General features: G+C 37.8%; 1 protein-coding gene across 2 annotated transcripts in view; it reads left to right on the forward strand.

Moving 5' to 3' along the window:
• NETO2 (neuropilin and tolloid like 2) overlaps positions 1-21,378 on the forward strand; it is a 62,632-nt gene extending 41,254 nt beyond the window's left edge. For both annotated transcript variants that reach the window (XM_047792472.1, XM_047792473.1), the window contains exons 8-9: positions 17,601-17,714; positions 19,309-21,378. In XM_047792472.1, coding sequence (XP_047648428.1) covers positions 17,601-17,714; positions 19,309-19,889 — 695 coding nt within the window. In that variant the 3' untranslated portion in view covers positions 19,890-21,378. The remainder of the gene's footprint in view (positions 1-17,600; positions 17,715-19,308) is intronic.
• The last annotated feature ends 3,115 nt before the right edge of the window (positions 21,379-24,493 follow it).

The following is a 24,493-nucleotide window of genomic DNA, read 5'->3' on the forward strand; positions in this document are numbered from 1 at the left end:
ATCCCTGGCCTTGCTCAGTGGGTTAAGGATCTGGCATTGATGTGAACTGCAGTGTGGGCTGCAGACACAGTTCGGATCCCACGTTGCTGTTACTGTGGTTTAGACTGGCAGCTATAGCTCCCATTCGACCCCTAGGCTGGGAACTTCCATATGCTGCAGGTGCAGCCCTAAAAAGACAAAATACAGACATACATACAGACATACAGATAAAGTTATCTGTTTGAGTCTCTGCTTTCAGTTCTTTGCAGTATATACTATACCTAGCAGTGAAATTGCTGGATCGTATGGATATGCTATTTTGAAATGTTTGAGGAGCCACCAGCTATTTTCACAGCAGCTGTGCTATTTTACATTCTCTCCAGCACTGCAGCAGGGTTGGTCCCCATCCTCACTAACCCTTCTTATGTTTCATTTTTTTATAATGGCCATTCCAATGGCTGTAAAAGGGGATTTTTTTTTCATGCGATTCTGATTTGTATTTCCCTAACGATGAGTAACGTTGAGCGTCTTTTCATGCTTTGTGACCATTTGTATACCTTCTGTGGTGCAATGTCTACAGGCATACCTCGTTTTACTGCACTTCACTTTGTTGTGCTTCACAGATACTGCGTTTTTTTACACATCGAAGGTTGGGGCAACCCTGCATTGAGCCTGTCTATAAATGCCGTTTTTCCATCAGCATTTGCTCACTCCATGTTTCTATGTTACATTTTGGTAATTCTCACGACATTTCAAACGTTTTCCTCTTTTGTTATGATGCTCTGTGATCAATGATCTTTGACGTTGCTATTACAAAAAGATGATGACTTGCTGAAGGCTCAGATGGTGGTTAGCATTTTAGCAATAAAGTGTTTTTTAATTAAGGTATGTACATTGTTTCCTTATAGATAATGCTATTATATACTAAACATAATTTTATATGCACTGGGGAACCAAAAATTTTGTATGACTGCTTTATTCCAATATTTGCTTTATTGCAATGGTCTGGAAGGGAGGTATGCCTGTATTTCGTCCTTTACTCATTTTTTTAATTTGGTTGTGGGTTTTTGGTTAAGTTGTAGGTCTTTATATATCATGGATGTTAATCTCTCATTAGATATATGATTAGCAAGTGTTTTTTCCCATTCCGTGCATTATCTTTTCACTGTCTTTATAGTGGTACTTTGAGATACAAGGTTGATGTAGTCCAGTTTGTCTGTTCTTTGCTGCTTCTTTGTCAATGCTTCAGATGTCATTATCAAGAAATAATTACCAAAAACAATGTTATAAAGCTTTTCCTCTATGTTTTTTAAATATTTTATAATAGGGTAGTATTGGTTTATAACATATAGCATATGCTTCGTGTGTACAGTATCATGTTTTGATTTCTGTGTACACGGCAGCATGCTCACCACTAAAATATAGTCTCCATCTATCAGCATACATTTGAACCCCTTTACCCATTTGCCCTCCCCACTCCCTGTAATCTCTACTCTGTTCTCTGTACCTGTGTATTTGTTTTTGTTTGAATTGTTCTTTTTTTAATTATTTTTACATTCCACATATGGGTGAAGTATGGTTTTTGTCTTTCTCCCTCTGACTTATTTCAGTCACCATAATACCCTCAAGACCTATCTATATATGGAGGTTCCCAAGCTAGGGGTCAAATCGGAGCTATAGCTGCCAGCCTACACCACAGCCACAGCAACGCCAGATCCGAGCCACATATGCAACCTACACCACAGCTCACGGCAACACCGGATCCTTAGCCCACTGAGTGAGGCCAGGGATAGAACCCGCAACCTCATGGTTCCCAGTCGGATTAGTTTCCGCAGCTGAAAGTGGCAAGATTTCATGTTTTCTTGTGGTTGAGTAGTATTCCATCGTATATATACCACATCTCCTTAATCCATTCGCCCATCAGTGACACTTATGTTCTTTTCCTTTTTCTTTTTCTTTTTTGGCTGCCCCGCGGCATGTGGAGTTCCCTGGCCAGGGATTAGATCAGAGCCACAGTTGCAACCTAAGCCTCAGCTGCGGCAACACCAGATCCTTAACCCACTGTGCCAGGCCAGGGATCGAACCTGCGTCCCAACACTACCAAGATGCCACCAATCCCATTGTACCACTTAGGTTCTTTTCATGTCTTGGCTATTGTAAATAATACTATGATGAACACAGGAGCATATATCCTTTCAAATTAGTGTTGTCTTATTCTTTGGATAAATTCCCAGAAGTAGAATAACTGGGATCATATAATAGTTCTGTGCTTAATTTTTGGAGGAATCTCCAAACTGTTTCCCATAATGGCTGCACCAATTTATATTTCCACCAACACTGCATGAGGGTTCCTTTTCTTTACATCCTCTCTAATACTTGTTATCTCTTGTCTTTTTGATAATAGCCATTCTGACTGGTGTGAGGTGATGTCTCATTGTTTTGATTTACATTTCCCTAATAGTGATACTGAGCATTTTTTTCATGTGCTTATTGGCCATTTGTATGTCTTCTTTGGGAAAATGTCTGTTCAATACCTTTACCCATTTTTTAATCCAGTTTTTTTCTTTCTGTTGTTTTGGATATTAGCCCTTTATTGGATCTGTGACTTGCAACTATCTTCTGTTCAGTAGGTTGTACTTTCATATTGTTGATGGTTTCCTTTGCTGTTAAAAAGCTTTTTAGTTTGATGTAGTGATCACTTTTTGTTTTTGCTTTTATTTCCCTTGCCTAAGGAGACCTGTCTGGAAAAAAAAAAAAAAAAAATGCTGCCAAAACTGAGAGCAAAGAGCACAATGCTTGTTTTCATCTAGAAGTTCTTTGGTGTCAGGTCTTAGATTCAAGTATTTAGTGCATGTGGATTTGATTTTTGTATATGGTGTGAGATAATGGTCTACTTTCATTGTTTTGCTTGGGGCTGTCCAGTTTTCCCAGCACCATTTATTGAAAAGATTATTTTCTCCATTGTATGATCTTTGCTTCTTTGTTGTAAATTCCTATGTGTGTGGGTTTATTTCTGGGTGTTCAGTTCTGTCCCATTAAGGTACATGTCTGTTTTCTACCACTGACATGGTTATTTTCATTACTATAGCTTTGTAATATTCTTTGAAATCAGGGTGTGATACCTATAGCTTTGTTCTTTTTTTCTCAGGATTGCTTTGACTATTGGGGGTTTGGGGTTTTCCACATAAATTTTAGAATTTTTTGTTATGTTTCTGTGAATGTCCTTGGGATATTTGACAAGGATTGAATTGAATCTGTAGTTTGCTTTAGCGAAAATGAACATTTTAACAGTGTTAATTCTTCCAGTCATGAGCACAGAATATATTTTCATTAGTTCATGACTTCAGATTCTTTCAACAATGTCTTAGAGTTTTCACTGTACAGGTGTTATACCTCCTTAGTTGAGTTTATGCTTAGGTATTGTATTCTTTTTGTTGTGATTGTAAATGGTATTCTTTTCTTAATTGCTCTTTCTGTTAGTTTGTTGTTAGTATCTAGAAATGCACCAGGTTTTTAGATATTGATTTTATACCCTGTAAATTTACTATATTCATGTATTATTTCCAAAAGTGTTTTGGTGAACTCTTTAAGGTATTCTATATATAGAATCATGTCATGCACAAATAATTACAATGTTGCTTCTTTTCAGACTTGAATACCTTTTATTTCTTTTTTTCTTGTCTAATTGCTCTGGCTAAGACTTCCAGTACTATGTTGGATAAGAGTGGTGACATTGGGCATACTTGTCTTGTTCCTGATCTTGGAGGAACAGCTTTAAGTTTTTACCATTAATTGAACATGTGGGTTTACCATCGAGTGTGTTACCACTGAGTATTTTTGCCATTGAGTATGTTACCTGGGGGTTTGTCATATATGGCCTTTATCAGTTTGGGTACATTCCTTCCATACCTATTTTATTGAGTTGTTATTGTAAGTGGGTATTAAATCTTCTCAGATGCTTCTTCTATTGAGATGTTCATATGGTTTTAACCCTTCATTTTGTTAATATAGTGTATTACATTAATTTGTGGATGTTGAACCACCCTTGCATCTGTACGGTAAATTCCACTTGATCATGGCGAATGGTCCTTTTAACATATTGTTATATTTGGTTTGCTAATATAGTGATTATTTTTGCATCTATGTTCATCAGAGATACCAACCTGTCATTTTTTTATTGCTGTGTCCTTGCCTGGTTTTATTTTATTTTATTTTATTTGTCTTTTTAGGGCCACACCTGCGACTTATGGAGGTTCCCAGGCTAGGGGTTGAATCAGAGCTACAGCTGCTGGCCTACGCCACAGCCACAGTAGTGCAAGATCCAAGCCATGTCTGCAACCACAGCTCACATCAATGCCAGATTCTTAATCCCCTGAGCGAGGCCAGAGATCGAACCCCCATCCTCACAGATACTAGTTGGGTTCATTAACTGCTGAGCCAGGATGGGAATTCTGCTTGCCTGGTTTTAATATCAAGGTAATGCTGGCCTAATAGAATAAGTTGGGAAGAGTTCTCTCTTCTTTGGTTTTTTGGAAGAGTTTGAGAAGGATAGATATTAAATTTTCTTTGAATGATTGGTAGAATTCACATGTTGGGCTGTCTGGTCCTGGACTTTTGTTTTGGGGGGAATTTTTGATAACTATTTCAAGCACTTTACTGGTGATCAGTCTATTAATATTTTCTACTTCTTCATGGTTTAGTCTTAGAGAGTTGTAGTCTAAGAATTTGTTCATTTATTCTAGGCTGTCCTAGTTTTTTGGCATGTAACTGTTCATAACATTCTCTTACAATCGTTTGTATTCTTGTGGTATCCTTGTTATTTCTCCTTCTCTGTTTCTCTTTCAAAGTCTAGCTAAAGGTTTGTTTACCTTTTCAAAGGAGCTGCTCTTAGTTTCTTGATCTTTCCTATTGTCTTTTTAGTCTCTGTTTAACTTATTTCTGCTTTAATCTTTATTATTTCTTTCCTCCTACTGACTTTGGGCCTTGGATATTCTTCTTTTTCTAGTTCTTTTAGATTTGAGGTTTTTCATGTTTCTCAAGGTAGGCCTGTATCGCTATAACCTTCTCTCTTAGTATTATTGCTTGTGCTGCGTCCCCAAGGATTTGGTATGTGATATTTTTTATTTTCATTTGTCTTCAAGTATTTTTAAATTTTTTATTTGATTTCTTTGCTGACCCAATACTTACCAGTAGCACCATACTTGAAATACTTCACACATCTGTGATTTTTCCAGCTTTCTTCTTGTAGCTGATACCTAGTTTCATTCCATTGTGCTCAGAAAAGATACTTGATGTGATTTCATCCTAAAATTTATTGAGACTTGTTTTGTGTCTCAAAATATAGTCTGTCCTTGAGAATGTTTCATGTGCACTTGAAAAAGAAAAGATCTTCTGCATTTGGATAGAATGTTCTGTACAAATCTGTCAAGTCCACATTATTTCATTTAAGTTTACTTTTCCTTGTTGATGTTCTGTCTGGAAGACCTATCCTTTGATGTGTGTGGGATGTTAAAGTCCCTTACTATTATTGTGTCACTGTCAATTTCTCCCTTTAGGTCTGTTAATAATAGCTTTATATGATTTGGTGCTCCTATGTTAGGTGCATATATAGCTGTTAACATCTTCTTGGTGGATTGTCCCCTTAATCTTTATATAATGTCCATCTTTGTCCCTCGTTACCTTTTTCTTGGCTTGAAGTCTGTTTTGTCTGATAGTTGTATGGCTGCACCCACTTTCCATAGCTGCCCTTTGCTGGGAGTATCATCTTCACCCCTTCACTTTGAGCCTGTGATTGTCTTTAGAGATGAGATTCATCTCCTGGAGGCAACATGTAGTTGGATCTTAGTTTTTAATTGATTTGGCCACTCTGCGCCTGTTGATTGGTGAATTCAATTCATTTACATTTAGGGTGATTACTGATAAATGAGGACATAGTACTGCCATTTTAGTGTTCTGGTTCCTCTGTATCCTCATTGTGTTTTTTTGTTTTTTGGGGGGGTTTTTTTCCTTGTGTTTCGTTTGGTGGTTTTCTAGGATATTTTCTAAGTTTGCTCTGTCTTTATGTTATGCTATTACCATAAGGTGTGTATAAATAGTCTTATGGTTAAAATGCTCTTTTTTTCTGCTGATAGCATCTTGTTTTCATTTGCCTATATGAGTTCTGACCTTTTTCTTCTCTCCTTTTATTTTTTGCTATCTCAAATTATCCCTTTATGTTGTGAATTTGTTACCAATTTATTTTTTAACTTTTTTTTCTTTAATCTTTGTGGTATGATTAAGTGTTTAACAACCTATTTGGATATGTTGCAATTTTCTGATTCTGTTTTTCACCTTACTCAAAGTTTTGTATACTTTTGCAGCTTCATTTTGGGTAGAAGAGCTCCTTTCAACATTTTTTTGTAGGGAAAGTCTATTGTTGACTTTCAGGTTTCATATGGGGGAAATCCTTTATTTCTCCTTCATATCTGTATAATAATTGTGCTGGAAAGAGTATTCCTGACTAACAGTTTTAATATTCACTATTTCGAGTATGCCATACCCTCCCTCCTGTCCTGAAGAGTTTCTGCTGAGAAATGTGCTGATAGATTAATGGGTGTTCCTTTGCAGGTAACCATCTTTTTTCTCCCCTCTGGCCACCTTTAAAATTCTTTGTCATGGAGTTCAAGAGTTTTAATGAGTCTTAGAGAAGGGGGTTTTTTTTTGCATCGAGGTAATTAGGTGTTCTCATAGCTTCCTGCACTTGTATATCCAGTTCCTTCCTCAGGTTTGGGAAGGTCTCAGCTATTACTTCTTTTAAATAAACTATCTGCTCCCTTCTCCCTTTCTTCTTCTGGGATATGCATTATCTGATGTTGCCCTTCCTAATAGAATTGGATAGTTCTCATAGCATTTCCTCCTCTTGAGGTCCTAATTCTCTCCTTTTCTTACCCGTATCATTTCTAGATTTCTGTCTTCAAGCTTGCTAATTCTCTCTTCTTTGTGGTCTGTTCTCTTTCCAGTGCTGTCTTCATCTCATTTATTAAGTCCTTCAGGGAGTTCCCTAGTGGCCTAGTGACTGGTATTCAGTGCTTTCACCGTTGTGGCCTAGGTTCAATCCCTAGTCTGGGAACCAAGATCCTGCTTCAAGCTGCTGCACGTAGCAGCCAAAAAAACAAAAACAAAAAACCAAAAAACAAAACAAATGTATAAAGTTCTTAATCTCCAGAATTTTTTTATAGTTTTCAGTCACTTTGATAAAGTATTCCTTCTGTTCATTAAGTTTATTCCTAAGCACGTTCAGCTGCCTTTCTGAGTTTTCTTCCCGTTGAGTTTCTTCATGTCAGCCAAGTTGAATTCTTCATAAGTTAGATTGCATTGTTTTAAGACTCTAAGTCTGGTTTTGAAAAATGGTCATTTTCTTTGTGATATCATGTTACCATGGTTCCTCATTGTGCTTGAGGAGTTGTTCCTTTACTGGTATACTGGAAATAGCCAACACCTTTCTCCTTTAATAGTTTCCTCCCTTCCCCACCCGCCTTGATTCTAAGGATTCAACAGGTTAATAATTAGAGGCCTTTCTTTTGTTTTCCAGTAGGTGGCGCTATAGCACAAATATTTGATTTCTCTTACCTGGGCTTCTGATTATACTTAAGAATCAGCATTTCCCTGCTTGTCATCATCCTTGTTATCATTGCTTGTGCCTCTGGGGTTGTTGGTGCCTTGCTGCTGCTGGCGTCATCACCTGGGGCACTGGGATTGCAGGCCTTCCCCATCTGGGGTCTCCTGGGTGGCAGGCTCCCTTACTGTGAGGAAGGGAGAGAGGAGAGCTGGGGTTGCAGGTGTCTCTGCTGTGACCAAGATTGTGAGGTTTGCAGGTGACACCAACTGCAGCTGGGAGGTTGGTGTTGTGTGGACTGCCTCCCCTGGTGTTCTCTGGGGTTGCATGTTCAGCCACAGCAGCAAAGTGGCAGAGATCACAGGCAGTGACTCTGCTGTTTCCAGGTTCCGCTTCCTGTGTGTGTTCCAGTCTGCCTACCCACCTTTAGATGTGCAGGTGTGTGCAGTTCTCCAGCATCCCGGTCTCTTGAGTAGACCTGAGTTATGCATCTTTTGCTGGTTGTACACTGAAGGGAAGAGACAAAGGGAGCACTTGCACCCTCATCTTGCTGATATCATTCCCTTCCTCTATGTTTTCTTCTGAGTTTTATAGCTTTTGCTCTTACGTTTAGGTCTTTCATACATTTTGAATTAATTTTTTAATATGTTTTAAGATAAGGGCCCCGCTTCATTCTTTTGCATGTCAACATATACTTTTCCCAGGACCATTTGTTGAAAAGGCTGTCCTTTCCCCTTTTAATGGTTTTGGCACTCTTGTCAAAAACCAGATGACTGTTGGGAGTTCCCATTGTGGCTTAGCAAGTTAAGAACCTGACTAGTATCCAAAAGGATACAGGTTCAATCCCAGGCCTGCTCATGGATTAAGGATCTGGCGTTATCCCAAGCTGCAGCATAGGTCACAGGTGCAGCTCAGATCTGATGTTACCATGGCTGTAGTATAGGCTGGCAGCTGAAGCTCCAATTCAACCCCAAGCCTGGGTGCTTTCGTATGCTCCAGGTGCAGCCCTAAAAAAGAAAAAAAGAAAAAAAAAAGTTGTTTTTTTTGTTTTTTTTTTTTTTGATCAGAAAGAGTCCTCCAACTTCGTTCTTCTCTTTCAAGATTATTTTGGTTATTCAGGGTTCTTGAGATTCCACGAATCTTAGAATAAAATTTTCTATTCTGCAAAAAATACTTTTGGTATTTGATAGGTATCATAACAAATCTGGACTGCTTTGAATAGTATCTTAACATCTTAACAATATTAAATCTTCTAATCCATGAACCCAAGTATTTTCTCATTTATTTGTCTTCTTTAATTTCTTTCAGCAGTATTTTGTACTTTTCAGTGTACACCTTGCATCTCCTTGATTAATTTACTCCTAAGAATTTTATTCTTTTCAATGTGTTGTAAATGTTCCAGTTGTGTTCGTGTGTAGAGATGCAACTGATTTTTATTGATTTTGTATCCTGCAGCTTTGCAGAATTAGTTTATTTGCTCTAACTGTGGTGTCCATCTTTTAGAGTTTTCTAGAAACAAGGTCATGTCATCTGGGAACAGAGATAACTTTATTGTTTCCCTTCCAGTTTGGATGCTTTTTATTTCTTTTTCTTGCCGAATTGCTCTGGCTAAAACTTCTAGTACACCATACTGAATGAAAATGCAAGTGGACATTCTTGGCTTTTTCCTGACCTGAGCGGGATAACTTTCAGCCTTTCACCATTGGGTATAATACAAACTGGGGTTTTCATATATGGCCTTTATCATGTTGAAGAAATGTTCTTCTATCCCTACTTTATTGAATGTTTTTATTGTGAAATGGTGTTGAATTTTTGCAGATGCTTTTTCTGATTAACTTAAGATGATTATGTGGGTTTTTCCCCCTGCATTCTGTTATTGTGGTGTATTTCACTGATTGATTTTCATATGTTGAACCATCCTTATGTCCCACTTGGTCATGGCACATAAGCCTTGTAATATGTTGCTGAATTCCGTTCTAGTATTTTGTTGAGAATTTTTTTTGTCAATATTCATAAGGGTCTGTAGTTTTATTTTCTTGTAGTCTGGCTTTGATATCAGTAATGTTGGCTGATAAATGTTCCTCTTTTTGGAAGAGTCTGAGAATTGGTATTAATTTTTCTTACGTGTTTGGTAGAACTCACCAGAGAAGCCGTCTGGTCCAGGGCATTTCTTTGTTGGAAGGTTTTTGATTACGGATTCAATCTCCTTACTAGTTAGAGATCTATTGATTTTTTTTATTTCTTTTTGTCAGTTTTGGTAGATTGTGTGTTTCTAAGAATTTGTCTGTTTCATTTAGGTTAGCTGTTTGTTGGTGTACAAATTGTTCTTAGTATTCTTTTAATCCTTTTTATATCTGTAAAATCTGTACTAATGTCCCAATTTACATTTCCAATTTTATTAATTTCAGTCTTTTTTTTTGTCTTTTTTTTTTTTGTTGTTGTTGTTGTTATTGTTGTTGCTGCTATTTCTTGGGCCGCTCCCGCGGCATATGGAGGTTCCCAGGCTAGGGGTTGAATCAGAGCTGTAGCCACCGGCCTACGCCAGAGCCACAGCAATGCGGGATCCGAGCCGCGTCTGCAACCTACACCACAGCTCACGGCAACGCCGGATCATTAACCCACTGAGCAAGGGCAGGGACCGAACCTGCAACCTCATGGTTCCTGGTCGGATTCGTTAACCACTGCGCCACGACGGGAACTCCTAATTTCAGTCTTTTTATCTCTTCTTTTCTTAGTCAGTGTCTCTAAAAGTTTGCCTATTTTTTTTCATCTTTTCAAAGAACCAATTTTGGGTTTTTTAATTTTCTGTAATCTCTATTTTATTTATCTCTGTTCTAATCTTATAAACTTTGTTTTTAATTTTCTCTTCTTTTTCTAGTTCTTTAAGTTATTGATTTGAGGTCTTTCTCCTTTTTTTTTTTTCTTTTTTTGTCTTTTTGCCATTTCTAGGGCCACTCCCGCGGCATATGGAGGTTTCCAGGCTAGGGGTCGAATCGGAGCTGTAGCTGCCAGCCTACGCATGAGCCACAGCAACACGGGATCCAAGCCACGTCAGCTCATGGCAACACCGGATCCTTAACCCACTGAGCAAGGGCAGGGACCGAACCCGCAACCTCATGGTTCCTAGATGGATTCATTAACCACTGAGCCATGATGGGAACTCCTCTTTCTCCTTTTTCAATGTAGGTGTGTATAGCTATAAATTTCTTAGTACTGCTTTCACTGCTTCCCATAAGTTTTAATATATTGTGTTTTCATTTTCTTTTGTCTCAAGGTATTTTCCAGTTTCCCTTGTAGTTTCTTCTTAAAGACCTTATTGGTTGGTTAAGAGCATATACTTTAATTTCCATTTATTTGTCAGTTTTCCAGTTTTCCTTCTTTTATTGATTTCTAGTTTCATTGTGATTGGAAAAGATCCTTTATATATTATCAGTCTTTTAAAATTAAGATTTTTTTTTTTGTAGCCTAACATATGGTGTATCCTGGAGCATGTTCCATGTGCACTTGAGAAAAACATTCTGCTGTTGTTGGGTAGCGTTTTCTGTATGTGTCTGTTAGGTCCAACTGGTTTATAGTATTGTTCAAATCTTTTATTTCCTTCATGATCTGTGATTTTATTCATTATTGAAAGTGAAGTATTGTTTTCTCCTACTGGTATATAATTTTCCCTTAAATTCTGATGTTTGCTTCTTATATTTTGAGGCTCTGATTTTTGGTCCGTATATATTATATATTTATAATTGTTATGTCTTCTTTGTGAATTGACCCTTTTATCAGTGTACAGTATCCTTCTTTGTCGCTTGTAACAGTCTTGACTTAAAGTCTATTTTTGTCTGATATAGGCACACCTCATTTTATTGTAGTTCACTATATTATTCTTCACAGATACTACATTTAAATTGAAGAGTTTGTGGCAACCCTGTGTTGAGCAAATCTATTGGCACCATTTTTCTAACATTGGCTCACTTTGTATCTCTCACATTTTGATAATTCTCACAGTATTTCAAACATTTTCATGTTATTATGTTTGTTATGGCCATCAGTGATCTTTGGTGTTATATTACAAAAAGTCTTGCTCAGATGATGGTCAGCATTTTTTAGAAATAAAGTATTTTTTTTTAATTCTCTTTTTTTTTTTTTAATTTTCCCACTGTACAGCAAGGGGGTCAGGTTATCCTTACATGTATACATTACAATTACATTTTTCCCCCAGCCTTTCTTCTGTTGCAACATGAGTATCTAGACAAAGTTCTCAATGCTATTCAGCAGGATCTCCTTGTAAATCTATTCTAAGTTGTGTCTGATAAGCCCAAGCTCCCGAAATAAAGTATTTTTTAACTTAGGTATGTACATTGGTTTTTTTTTTAGACATAATACAACTTTCACATTTAATAGACTATAGTAAAGTGTACATATAATTGTATATGCATTGGAAAACCAAAAAGTTCATGTGAACTTTTTACTTGATTGCTCACTTCATAGTGGTCTGGAACCAAAATGGCAATATCTCCAAGGTGTTGCCTGTATTTATATCACTGTCCCAGCTCTCTTTTGGTAACTATTTGCATGGAATATCTTCCTCTGTCCTTTTACTTTCAGCCTGTTTATATCTTTAGATCTAAAGTGACTCTCTTATGCAACACTGTTTAGTTGGATTTTGGTTTTTTTTTGTTTGTTTGTTTTTACCTTTCTTATCAGTCTCTGCCTTTTGAGTGGAGAGTTTAATCCATTTACATTTTACCAATAAAGGAGGTCTTCAGGAGTTCCTGTTGTGGTGCAGCAGAACCATGAGGTTTTGGGTTCCATCCCTGGCCTCGCTAAGTGGGTTAAGGATTTGGTGTTGCCATGAGCTGTGGTGTAGTTCACCCATGCAGCTTAGATCTGGCATTGCTGTGGCTGTGGTGCAGGGTGGCAGCTGTAGCTCTGATTAAACCCCTAGCGTGGGAACCTCCATATGCCATGAGTGTGGCCCTGAAAAGCTGAAAAAAAAAAAAGAAGAAAGTCTTTGGCCATTTTGCTGTATGTCTTACAGCCTTGTTATCCCTTATTTCCTTCATTACAGCCTTCTTTTGTGTTTAGTTGATTTTTTTTGTAGTGACACATTTGGATTTCCTCCTGTGTATATTCTTTAGATATTTTCCCTGTGGTCACAGTGAGGATTGTGTCTTTTTCTCGTTGCTTAAGTCTTTAAACATCGTCTTTGCTATTTTACGAGCATGTGGGAAGTTTTTAATATTAAAGGATATTGTGGCTCACTGGTAGACACACTGGCCCAGCTTAAAAGTGGAGAAGCTTTGAGAAGAGATTTTAGATTTCTCCCCTTAAACTCCTGGTAATTCAGATGAACAAATCCTCATAAGAATACTCATTGGTTCTGCTGCTTTTATATCTCCTTTAAGAGTACAGATGACTTCTCAGTACTTCCTAATAATTATTTTGTTGATTTTGCTTATTTTATGTGCAGATCATAGTATATTAGCTTTGACAAAAAACTGCTTTCACACCATCATATTTTTGTCCTGATCTTGAATGTCCTTTAATGTTCAGCTACAATTGGGCAGGACTGATTAGCCTCTTTAATGGCTCACTTTCCTCACAGTCATCTCCTATGTGAAGAAAAATTACCATGTAACGACTCACCCAGACTTCCTGAATATAGTTGCATGTGTGTAATGACCTCACATATATTTTTTTTAAAAAAGTGGTGTCTCTTGGAATTTCCTGGTGGCTCAGCAGATGAAGGATCTGGAATTGTACTGCTGTGGTTCAAATCCAATCCCTGGCCCAGGAATTTCTGCATGCTGCAGGAAAAAAAAAAAATAGCACTTTAAAGTAAGTGATATAGGAGTTCCTGTCAGTGGTTAATGAATCCAACTAGGAACCATGAGGTTGCGGGTTTGATCCCTGGCCTCGCTCAGTGGGTTAAGGATCCGGCATTGCCCTAAGCTGTGGTGTAGGTCGCAGACATGGCTCGGATCTGGCATTGCTGTGGCTCTGGTGTAGGCTGGCGGCCACAGCTCTTATTGGACTCCTAGCCTGAGAACCTCCATATGCTGTGGGTGTGGCCCCAGAAAAGACAGAAGAAAAAAAAAAGTGATATATTGTATCTGTTGTCTTCATGAGAGAAACAAATATTTTAGCTTTTATATCCTGACTGATGATTTTTGCACATTGAAAGTTAGTAAATATTTTGGTGTAACAATAAACTTTTCTTGAGAAATTTGGGAATTAATAACTTTACCCTTATAATTTCAAGGTATTGTATTATTATTCCATGGATTCTGTATTAAAATCATGATTGTATATGGCCATAATAAACGCTTTATGATAGCTGAACTCTGCTATTTTTAATTTTATAATATGGCCAGTCTAAATTGAATATGTGCTATAATGACAAAAATATATTGCAGATTTCAAAGATTTGGTATGACATAAAGAATGTAAAATATCTCTTTAATAATGTTATTTGTTGATTACATGTTAAAATGAATAACATTTTGGATACTGTGTCAGTCCTCCCCAATACCACCCACTTTTATTTTATGTTATTTATTTATATTATTTTTTTGTCTTTTTTAGGTCTACACCTGTAGCACATGGAGGTTCCCAGGCTAGTGATTGAATCGGAGCTACAGCTGCTGGCCTACACCACAGCCACAGCAACCCAGATCCGAGCCATGTCTGCAACCTACACCACAGCTCACAGCAACGCCAGATCCTTCACCTGCTGAGCAGGGCCAGGGATCAGACCTTCATTCTCATGGATACTAGTCAGATTTGTTTCCACTGAGCCATGATGGGAACTCCATAACACCACCCGCTTTAGAAGATTTGCTGGGACCCACATATGATCTGTCCTAACAGCTAAGATTACTACGGTGAAAGCAAGGGGAGAAGACTGTCTGAGTCTGGAGAAATGCTTTCATGGGCTTCCTTATGCACTCTCCCTCCCAAGAGGGGCACAATGACCATGTTTATTTCTCCAACAACACAAAAGCACAGTAACATGTGCAGTATCTCTGCCCAAAAAAGCCATTTAGAGACTCAGCACCCAAGGTTTTTATTTCTTTATTCTATAGGCACGCTCGGCCTCGCATGTACCCAAATTCTAGACTCACAGCAGGAAAGCAAGTATTTGGCATAAATAACACCAACTCTAGGCGCTGTGGACTAGCCTTATCAGTCAGGGAATGGAGGAAAGCTAAGTTCCCAGATGCCAGCTACGGGCCAGCCTTGCACACAGACCCTTGTAAAGGTAGCAGCTTTGGTCCTGCTGTATTAACTCTGCACAGATATATGAGGAGACATAAACTACTAGTGAAATTAATTCCACTGGTTTCTTATATAGCCACTTATGCATATACTTGGCTCATACTGTATTTATTTTGGGCAGTGGTATAAAGCCTAGAAAAATTCTCCTCTGGTGTGTTTTAGTTATTTTCTCTATAAAAATGAATCATTTCGCTTTAATACAAAAGCCTCCTTCAAGGGGCTATTAAATATCAGGCTAATTAAAGACTGCGAAAGACTTAGCTCCATATCCCAAATGTAGCTTTATTACCCAAGAACAGAAAGAAAACCACTCCTCCAAAAAAATATAAGTGATCAAAATAAAGGATTTCATGAATTTTTGTAAAAGTCACAGTTTAAAAATCCTTTTATAAGCACATTTAAGAGCTCCAAACAGAACATTTTTACATGCTTACCTTTAATTCAATTGTTAAACGCTTTCTTTTGTTCTTCTCTAAGCTGTTAATGATTCGTAATTATCATGAATCCATCCATAAAGATATTTCCGAAGAGGTTTATATAAATGGACTAACTCTGCTTGAGAGATTCACTTCATATCTACTGACTGTAGATTGCAGATGTGACTAAAATAGTATAACTTGGCTAAATGAATGTATAGAATAGCAATCAGGATATGTTTGACTTCTTCCCAGGCACTGAATACTAATCATATGTACCTCACTCTTTAAGAAAGGAAATGGTTTTAGGAAAATAATTTCTAGGACTAGAACTGTGAAAGCAGCAGAAGATATTTTTGTTAGAATAAATCCATAATGTGATTTCCAGTGACATTTTGCCCTGCAGGTGTGTCTCTTGCAGGCTTAGTTGAAGGCTAGAACCATCTTTCAGCATTATTGCCACATCTCATCAGAAGTCAAGGGGAGCTAAACTCCTATCCGCCTTTTCTTTCCCACACCATGACCCAGTAGTGAGTAAAGGGGAAAGCAGAAAGAAAATCCTCAGGCTGGAAGTAGAGAGCCATTCACAGCTGGCAGTATTTTTGCTATTATCTTTGTCCCGGATTTATGAAGACCTATAATTCAGCCATTTTATATAGTTCTGAGTTGAAGCATGTCATTAGCATCCCATGTCAATAACTGATACTTTGATTCTCATTATAAACAGCTCTGCTTGTCTGCTGAAGATCCTTAGAGCTTAATACATTTGTGATTATAAATGTAGCTCACATGTCTACAAAATGAAATCTGACAATATCAGTGCTGCTTTTTTTATTGCTTTAAATAATGTGAAGAACAGTTATGAAGAACTCTAGAATAAAAAAACTAAGGATATTTTGTTCTCACTAGTCAATAAGAAACACTGAGCAGAAGACCTACCTTTTTGCCACTTTCGAAGCTATGAAGAGCCATCAAAGTGCCATCACATAGTGTTCTGTTGATGAACTTAGAGCTAATGACAGTTTGACACAGAAAATCAGAATCCCTGGAAGCCACGGTACTTTTATAACTTTACCCACCCTGGCTTGAAAATAGCTCCTCTTTCCTGTATTCCCATTTATGAACTGGATAAAATTAGAGTTCAACATGTAATAAGATGTAGTATATAATAGAATTATGATGATATATTAAAAAAAAAAACAGAAAAATCTAGTTTTTAAAAATGGGGAATTCAGAAATGCATTTGTTATGTTTTAAAGTACATACATTGTGTAATATAATTTTATGGTATATATGACACAACAGAAGTGGGTGCACTAGCTGTTTGGGACTTTTGTAGTCATTATAACCAATCACAGAAATGCCACCGTACATCTTCATTGGCTTTTCTATCCTTAATCTAACAGCTTTTTTATGTAACTAATACCTACTGTCCTTTGAAACTGTTCATCATTTTTAAATACAAAATATGAAATTACATGGCATATATTCCAATTATCTTTATTGCTTAGAAGTTTTTTTGAAATTCCAGAGTGCTTTTTTCCCTTTTTGTCTTGTGGGAATCCATTCATCCATCAACAGACATTTGAGCTGCCTCCACTTTTTGGCTCTTGTGCATAATGCTGCTGTGAACAGCAAGGTTCAAATCTGCCTTCAATGAAGAGTATATACCTAGAAGTGGAATTGCTGGAGCTTACGGTAACCTGTGTAAATTTTTGAGGAACTGCCACACTATTTACCACAGCAGCTGCACCATTTGACATTCCTCCCAGCAGTGCACAAGCGTCCAGTGTCTCCACATCCTACTAACATTTTCTTTCAACATTTTGGAGAAAAAAAAAAAAAAAAAAAAGATTGGATTATATCATTTCCCAAGAGCCACGGGAAATCCAGCTGTCCCCCGAGTAAACTGGGATTTGAACTGTGCAAGTCCACTTAGGCGTGGATTTTTTTTTTTTTTTTCTATAGACTGCAGTACAACACGATCCAAATTTGGTTGAATCCACAGATAAGGAACTGTGGATGCAGAGGGCCTACTAGGGGACTTGAGCATCTGCAGATTTGGGTTTCTGCAGCAGGTCCTGGACCCAATCCCCCGTGGATACCAAGAGATGACCATATATTCATACTGTCGTTACACTTTTTGGTAATGATGCTTTTTGTAAACTTTTTGGTGCCCAACAAAGTTTCCATACATCAGCTTGTGTAGTACAGAGTGTATTCACACAAAGGCCTTTGCGGTAAGATACTGACTTGTAAGCGTAAATGTAGAATAAATCAGGATGAGTTATAATCTGTTAACTTTCTGTTCCAGCAACAACGTTTTCTTTTTCCTACAGCTCCCTGCACAGGCAGCACTTTCTTTTGCCATAGCAACATGTGCATCAATAATTCTTTAGTCTGTAATGGTGTTCAAAACTGTGCATACCCTTGGGATGAAAATCATTGCAAAGGTGAGTCCACGGGCAAAGCCAACCTTTTTGAGAGAAGAGTGGCCATTGTCTTTCATTAAGAAAAACTTAAAATGTCTTTTTCTACAACGGTGCTTGGCATAGCTGCTTTGGCAGGAACAAAGACATATAAAATAGCTGTTCTCCTAAATGGCTTATAGACCTCTGGGATGTGGGAAATGCAAAGAACAATATTTATTCTCAATAAAAGCATTTTTTTAACAGTCTGTGTTTTTTATCTTAAGTTGTTCAATAGTTGGTATTTCTTGCCCTTATTTTCTTAGTAATTACTATTGTAAAAATACCATATTCTCAAAATAATTTATAATTAATCTATAGTATTATAGTTTTTTGTTTGTTTGCTTTTTAGGGCTGCACCTGCAGCATATGGAGGTTCCCAGGCTAGGGGTCTAATCGGAGCTACAGCTGCTGGCCTACACCACAGCCACAACAATGCAGGATCCTTGCATCACTGAGTGAGGCCAGGAATCTAACCTGTAACCTCATGGTTACTAGTCAGATTCATTTCCGCTGCGCCATAACGGGAACTCTGCATTATGGTTTTTAAAATTATATGGAAATACTATTTAAAAAAAAATCAACTGAGGGATTCAGTCTTGTAGTGTAAAAACAGACACGTTATAAAGACTGCTTTTTTATTGCATAAATTTCCTATGCGGTATTTCCAGTGTATATACCCCCTGAAGAATAAATATGGCATATGGTAATACTAGTTGAATGTCTACAAAGTGGCTATCAAATTACTATTTCAGTACTAAAATTCATCTACCTTTTGTTCTCCCAAGAGTTCAAAAAGTACCTTGCTCTGAAAAGTTAGTATAATCTGGTGTGTGTGGCTATCTTGAGAGGAAGTATTTTCAGGTAATCATTCAAATCCAGTAGACCCTGATAATACACCTGAGTGAGTTAGTCAGATCATTATAGTTCTCTTGCTTATGGCCATCAGTAGAAACACTGTGGGTATACTCAAACCTACTATAGAGCAAAAAACTAAACTTCATAGAACAAGAGTGTCTTGTTTTAGCATTTTCTGTAGTCATGTATTCCTTTAATTTGTGAACTGTATGCATTCACACACCTTCTGAGTAAAGAACCAAATCCTTTTTTCCTTTTCTTGTAGTCTATCTAGCTGTACTATGATTGGTTAGATTATTTTATTTGTTTAAAAACCTGATTTTAAGTTGTTGGAGTTGCCATCGTGGCTCAGCGGAAAAGAATCTGACTAGGATCCATGAGAACACAGGTTCAATCCCCCACTTTGCTCCATGGGTTAAGGATCCAGCATCCCTGTGAGCTGCAGTGAGGTTGCAGGTATGGCTGGGATCCCGCATGGCTGTGGCTGTGGCCTAGGCCAGCAACTGCAGCTCCAATTGGACCCCGAGCCTGGGAACCTCCATATGCCACAGGGATGGCCCTAAAAAAAATGAAAAATAAAAAATAAAAAAAAAATGTATTATCTATGTTGTATTTAACCCAAGTGTTCCGCTTTACCTAAAATTACTTTACCAATTTGTGACAGGACTCATTAATGAATTGTAAAAGCCTCATCATTTTTTTTTTTCCGCTCTTTCTGCAGAAAAGAAAAAAGCGGGACTGTTTGAACAAATCACTAAAACTCATGGAACAATTATTGGCATCACGTCAGGGATTGTCTTCGTCCTTCTCATCATTTCTATTTTAGTACAAGTGAAACAGCCTCGAAAAAAGGTCATGGCTTGCAAAACCGCTTTTAATAAAACTGGATTTCAGGAAGTGTTCGATCCTCCTCATTATGAACTGTTTTCACTGAGAGACAAAGAGATTTCTGCAGACCTGGCCGACCTGTCAGAGGAGCTGGACAACTACCAGAAGACACGGCGCTCCTCCACCGCCTCGCGGTGCATCCACGACCATCACTGTGGGTCGCAGGCACCCAGCGTCAAACAAAGCAGGACCAACCTCAGCTCCATGGAACTTCCTTTCCGAAATGATTTTGCACAACCACAGCCAATGAAAACATTTAATAGCACCTTCAAAAAGAGTAGCTACACTTTCAAGCAGGCACACGAGTGCCCTGAACAGGCCCTGGAAGACAGAGTAATGGAGGAGATTCCCTGTGAAATTTATGTCAGGGGGCGAGAAGATTCTGCACAAGCATCCATATCCATTGATTTTTAATCTTCTGCTGAAGGCGACATTAATTATTAAGTATGTACTTATGCAGCCTACAGAGCACCCGTACTGTTTTCAGCCAACCCTTCTCTCCTGTCAAACCTAGGAAGACCTTCATTTCCCATTAACCTAATGTGATGGTGACGTTTTTATTCTCTCAGGCAGCCCATATGTGTAAATCCAACTAAGGAACGTACTCCATTCAGTAAAACAAACACACGAAAAGCATCTGTTGCTCAGAGTCATATAAACAAAGCACCAGTTACATGGCATCTGAAGAGATGCGGGGTGAAGTGGCGCCAGGCTCAGGCTGCCTGCTGGTCTTTCTTAGTAGCAGGAGGGCTGTTCTCGATTGATGCAGCTCTGCCGAAATTTTGATTCCACAATCAGTTTAAAAATAAGATTTTTCCTCACATTCCTCTTATTTTTCTTTTCTCTAAATTTAATTCGTTTTCTAAGCCAGAAATTATACCATTTTGGTTTCTTACAGAAATATAAATGGTTAAGGCATCACATATATTTCAATATAGGCGTTTGTTCTAGAATTTGTCAAAATATAACTAGTTACTGTGGTGAGTGCCAATTAAGACCCAGAGTTGTGTTTCGTCCATCTGTTTCTTCTTGACTAGTTTCTATACTGCTGCCTTTTAATTATGGATTCTTAGTCTTTATTTTCTGTGATATGATTTAGCACCTTTAAGTCATATTTTGTCTTAGTTATACTGGAGAGTTTCATAATCCTGGGATGTATGCACCATTGCCAGTTATGACTAAAAGCTTGAAAAAGGTTAAAACTTTTTAGAAATGCTTTGAAATTTCCCAGATTTCATCACATTCAGTGATAGCTCATTCATTCCTCCTAGCAAAATCCATTTAATTCATTTGGGGAGAGGCCTGTCATTTATTTCCAGTGTTTCTTGTCACTAGATCTGTGTTTCCTGTTATTTTTATGAAACGATTAGTTCACTCCCTTTGTATTGGTTTATCGTATCGCGTATGGTAACCAAGGTTGTGTGAGAGTTAGAGGGAAATGCCTGAGAAACTGTGTGTAAGCCTTTAGATTGCTTCTTACTTGGGACAATACATTTTTCTAGTTCTTACCAAGAATAACAATTTCCACTTTTTTTTAAACTGCACTTTTGACCTTATTTTTTTTATGGTATAGGAACAATAATTTATAAACATGATATAAAAACTCATTGTGTTTTTTTAGACTTTTGATATTATTTGATACTGTACAAACTTTATTAAATCAAGACTAAAGACCTACACGACAGATTGTGTTCAGTGTTCACAGCGGCTCTGTGTACAACTCTGCTGGGATGGAAACGTGCACTGTAATTTATTGTAAAGACCTTGGTAATGTGTACATAAGCCCTTATTTCCTCTTGTTATTGCATTTAGTTTATGGTAAATTTTTCACTTTGTGATATTTATTGTTCTAAATCACTACACAAATCCGATATTAAAATATGCATTGTTCGTGATTCTTCAATCATGTTATTTATGGCCCTGAGATTTTGGATCTTAAGGTATATATATATATGGAGAGGAATCTGTTTATTGAATTATAACTAGTGCAGACATGCCATTTAAAAGAGGTAAATTCTCATTTTTTATATTTTTATAAATTCTCAATGAAATGAGAAATTTAAGTTTCACTGGATTTCGTTGATTCTTTTAAATATCATGTCTATGTGTTTTCTCAGATTAGTGAAAACTCTGACCTTAAATGATACATATATAATATTCCTTCAAAATGCTTGTTATATCACATTTTTTATTTTTTATAAAGTGTATACCATCCAGAAGATCGGAAAACCGACACAGAGTCTGTTCATGATTTAAGTTTGTTTTTTTTTAAGTCAGCATAATTTTCTCTTTTAAAAATACTCCTTGGGAAGGTAAAAAGACTTGGTGAATGTAGCATTCTATAAACTAATGAACCAGAGCCAGATTAGATAGCTCAGCTCTTTCCGTAGCTATCTGTGTTGCATAGGCATTTTAGTAGGTAACATGCCAGCCAACATTGGAACAACATAGCAAATCCTTAATACAATGACTCTGATCTCACTCTTCATGATGATGAGAGGGAAATTACCATCCTTTCTATGTGAAATTATATCCGCTACAAAAACAGCTGTTACATCCATCTTTAACATCTAGCTTATAATGGAAAGTAATACAATATGCTTAACTAGTCACTTGTAACTGTAGTTTTATTTTTGAGATTTGTATCCTACTTTCTTTCAAAAGGGCATGAAGCGGCCTACGAAGTACAAAGCCTTTCAAGAAGATGTAAAGCATTACAGCAGCACAGAAGTACGTGGTTCCAGGCACATCAGTAAGTAAAGCTTGGACACCAAATTTGATCCTAAATTTTCCTGCTGCTGAAACAAATGAAATTGGTTTGTTTTTCAGAGTAGAAAACTCGAACTTATCCGCAAGAGGCTGGTTTTCTCTTTTTTTTTTTTTGTCTTTTTGCCTTTTCTAGGGCCTCTTCCCGAGGCATATGGAGGTTCCCAGGCTAGGGGTCTAATCAGAGCCGTAGCCACCGGCCTATGCCAGAGCCACAGCAATGCCAGATCTGAGCCGAGTCTGCGACCTACACCACAGCTCAGGGCAATGCTGGATCCTTAACCCACTGAGCAAGGCCAGGGATCGAGCCCTGCAACCTCATGGTTCCTAGTCAGATTGGTTAACCACTGCGCCACGATGGGAACTCCCTGAGGCTGGTTTTCTCTTAAACTAAAGAAAGAGGTCTTTATATTGAACAACGTTTCCTCAGAATTCACAGAAAATGCAAAATACAGAAAGCGGTCATCATGGTTAATCTTAATCCAGTGAAGAAAAGTCTCAGTGTGGTCTAAGAACATCGGTTTCAGATCAGTTTATCTGCGGGGGCAGAACCAAAGAACCAGGTGATCAATAGCTAAGCCAGCCTGAGACAGGCATCTATTATATGCTTTCGTTGAGCTGTGGGTGAGTATTAGACCTCATTTATTTCTTAGTCAAACTGCGGCAGTATGCCATATGAGGAGAAATAACAACCAGTACATTTTAGGCATCATTACCAGCAAAATGCCAGTTGCTGTATATAGTCCTTCATCGTTGAAGTCAGTGAGAAAACTTTGCAAATTGCTTACTAATGTAAAAGCCATACATTTTAGTATTTGAGAAAAAACTTAGCCATCCTGTGGAAGTTATCACACCCTTCCCAGAGAATATGGCACCCAGTGTTAAACCCAGAACAAAAAAGGCAGATCTAGAGGAGAGGTCCCTTCAGTTCAAAGGCAGCATCAGGTGCACCTGCACTGTCATCCGCGACACCTCGTGTAAAAATCCCACATTTAACACAAGGTTTCAATCCCCTCGAGGTGCAGGAAACCCACTAATCCCAACCTTAAAAGAACAGAGGAAAAACGTGTGATGTCGCTTTCAGGAGGGAGAATGTTCACCCCAAAGGTTTAACAAAAAGCAAAGGATTTTCCCCGATTCAAGTCACAAAAGAGATCAAAAGCGCTCCTTTAACTTTGCCTTGTTAACAGCTTGTGTCCGTGTCTCTGTCATGTTTCATATGATTCTTAACCATTAAAGAACCTCCCAAATGTCTTCTGAACATTTTTATAGTTTTGCTCTTGTCTCCTGAGGATGCTTCCTTATTTCCAGGAGTGTGTCAGCTGATGAACAGAATAGGAAAAGCCTAGCTGTGATTGCAGGAATAGTTCTCAGCCAGAGGAGAGTCTGCTCTCTTGCAAAATGATGGCTGCTCTCTCGTCCATGATTAGAAGGAAACTTGAGATCTGGGGTTTTTTAAGATCCAAGAAAGATTATCTGGCCCAGTTTTATTGAGAAGACTGAAGCCCAGGGAAGAGAAGGGAGTGCTCCTGTCTCAGAGCTAGCCCAGCGCCCTTTTCTTGCTTTCTGCTGTGCCCCTGCGTTAGCTGGCCAGGTGTTTTAAAAGCCGCTCTAAGCAGCAGCCCAGAGGTTTCATATAAGCTTGTCAATCCTTCTGATTTAAAATGTACAGCAATTTTTAAAGCGTTTTATTTTACTTTTTTTCTTTGTCTAACACGTTGTCATCCGACAATTTTTGTTGCCATGATTTCTTGGCACCTGCAAACCGCAAGACGATTAACTGTGAACTCTTAATAAACAATGCTTGTTAATAATTTATATCCTTGACACTAGACAGAGCTTTCAGTGTTTTGCTTTTGTGATCTTTTTAAAAATCTAACGGAAACAATGTATACTCTAGAAATTAAACACCTGTGTGCTATATCTCTTGAGTTTGAAGAATGATTTAAGTTCTGAGTCATTATAAATGACAAGCTGACCTCGGAGATCTCTTTCGCTTTCTGCAAAATCAGTTGTCTATGTTTTATATCCCTCTACTAATAACAAACTCACAATTCTGAATTTGCTTTTCGTTAGCAACTTGTCCATACATTTCTGTGATTGGTTATAGTGACTACAAAAGCCCATGAAGCTTAATGACTGGGGTTCGTGTTTAGTTTGTAGTTTCTTGAGTATATTCTTTTGAAGCACTGATTTTTATTGTAGAGACGACCTTCTAGACCGTATAACACTTCTCATATGTTTAGTCTTGG

Source organism: Phacochoerus africanus, chromosome 8, assembly GCF_016906955.1.
Source record: "Phacochoerus africanus isolate WHEZ1 chromosome 8, ROS_Pafr_v1, whole genome shotgun sequence".
In the NCBI taxonomy this organism is placed as follows: Eukaryota; Metazoa; Chordata; class Mammalia; order Artiodactyla; family Suidae; genus Phacochoerus; species Phacochoerus africanus.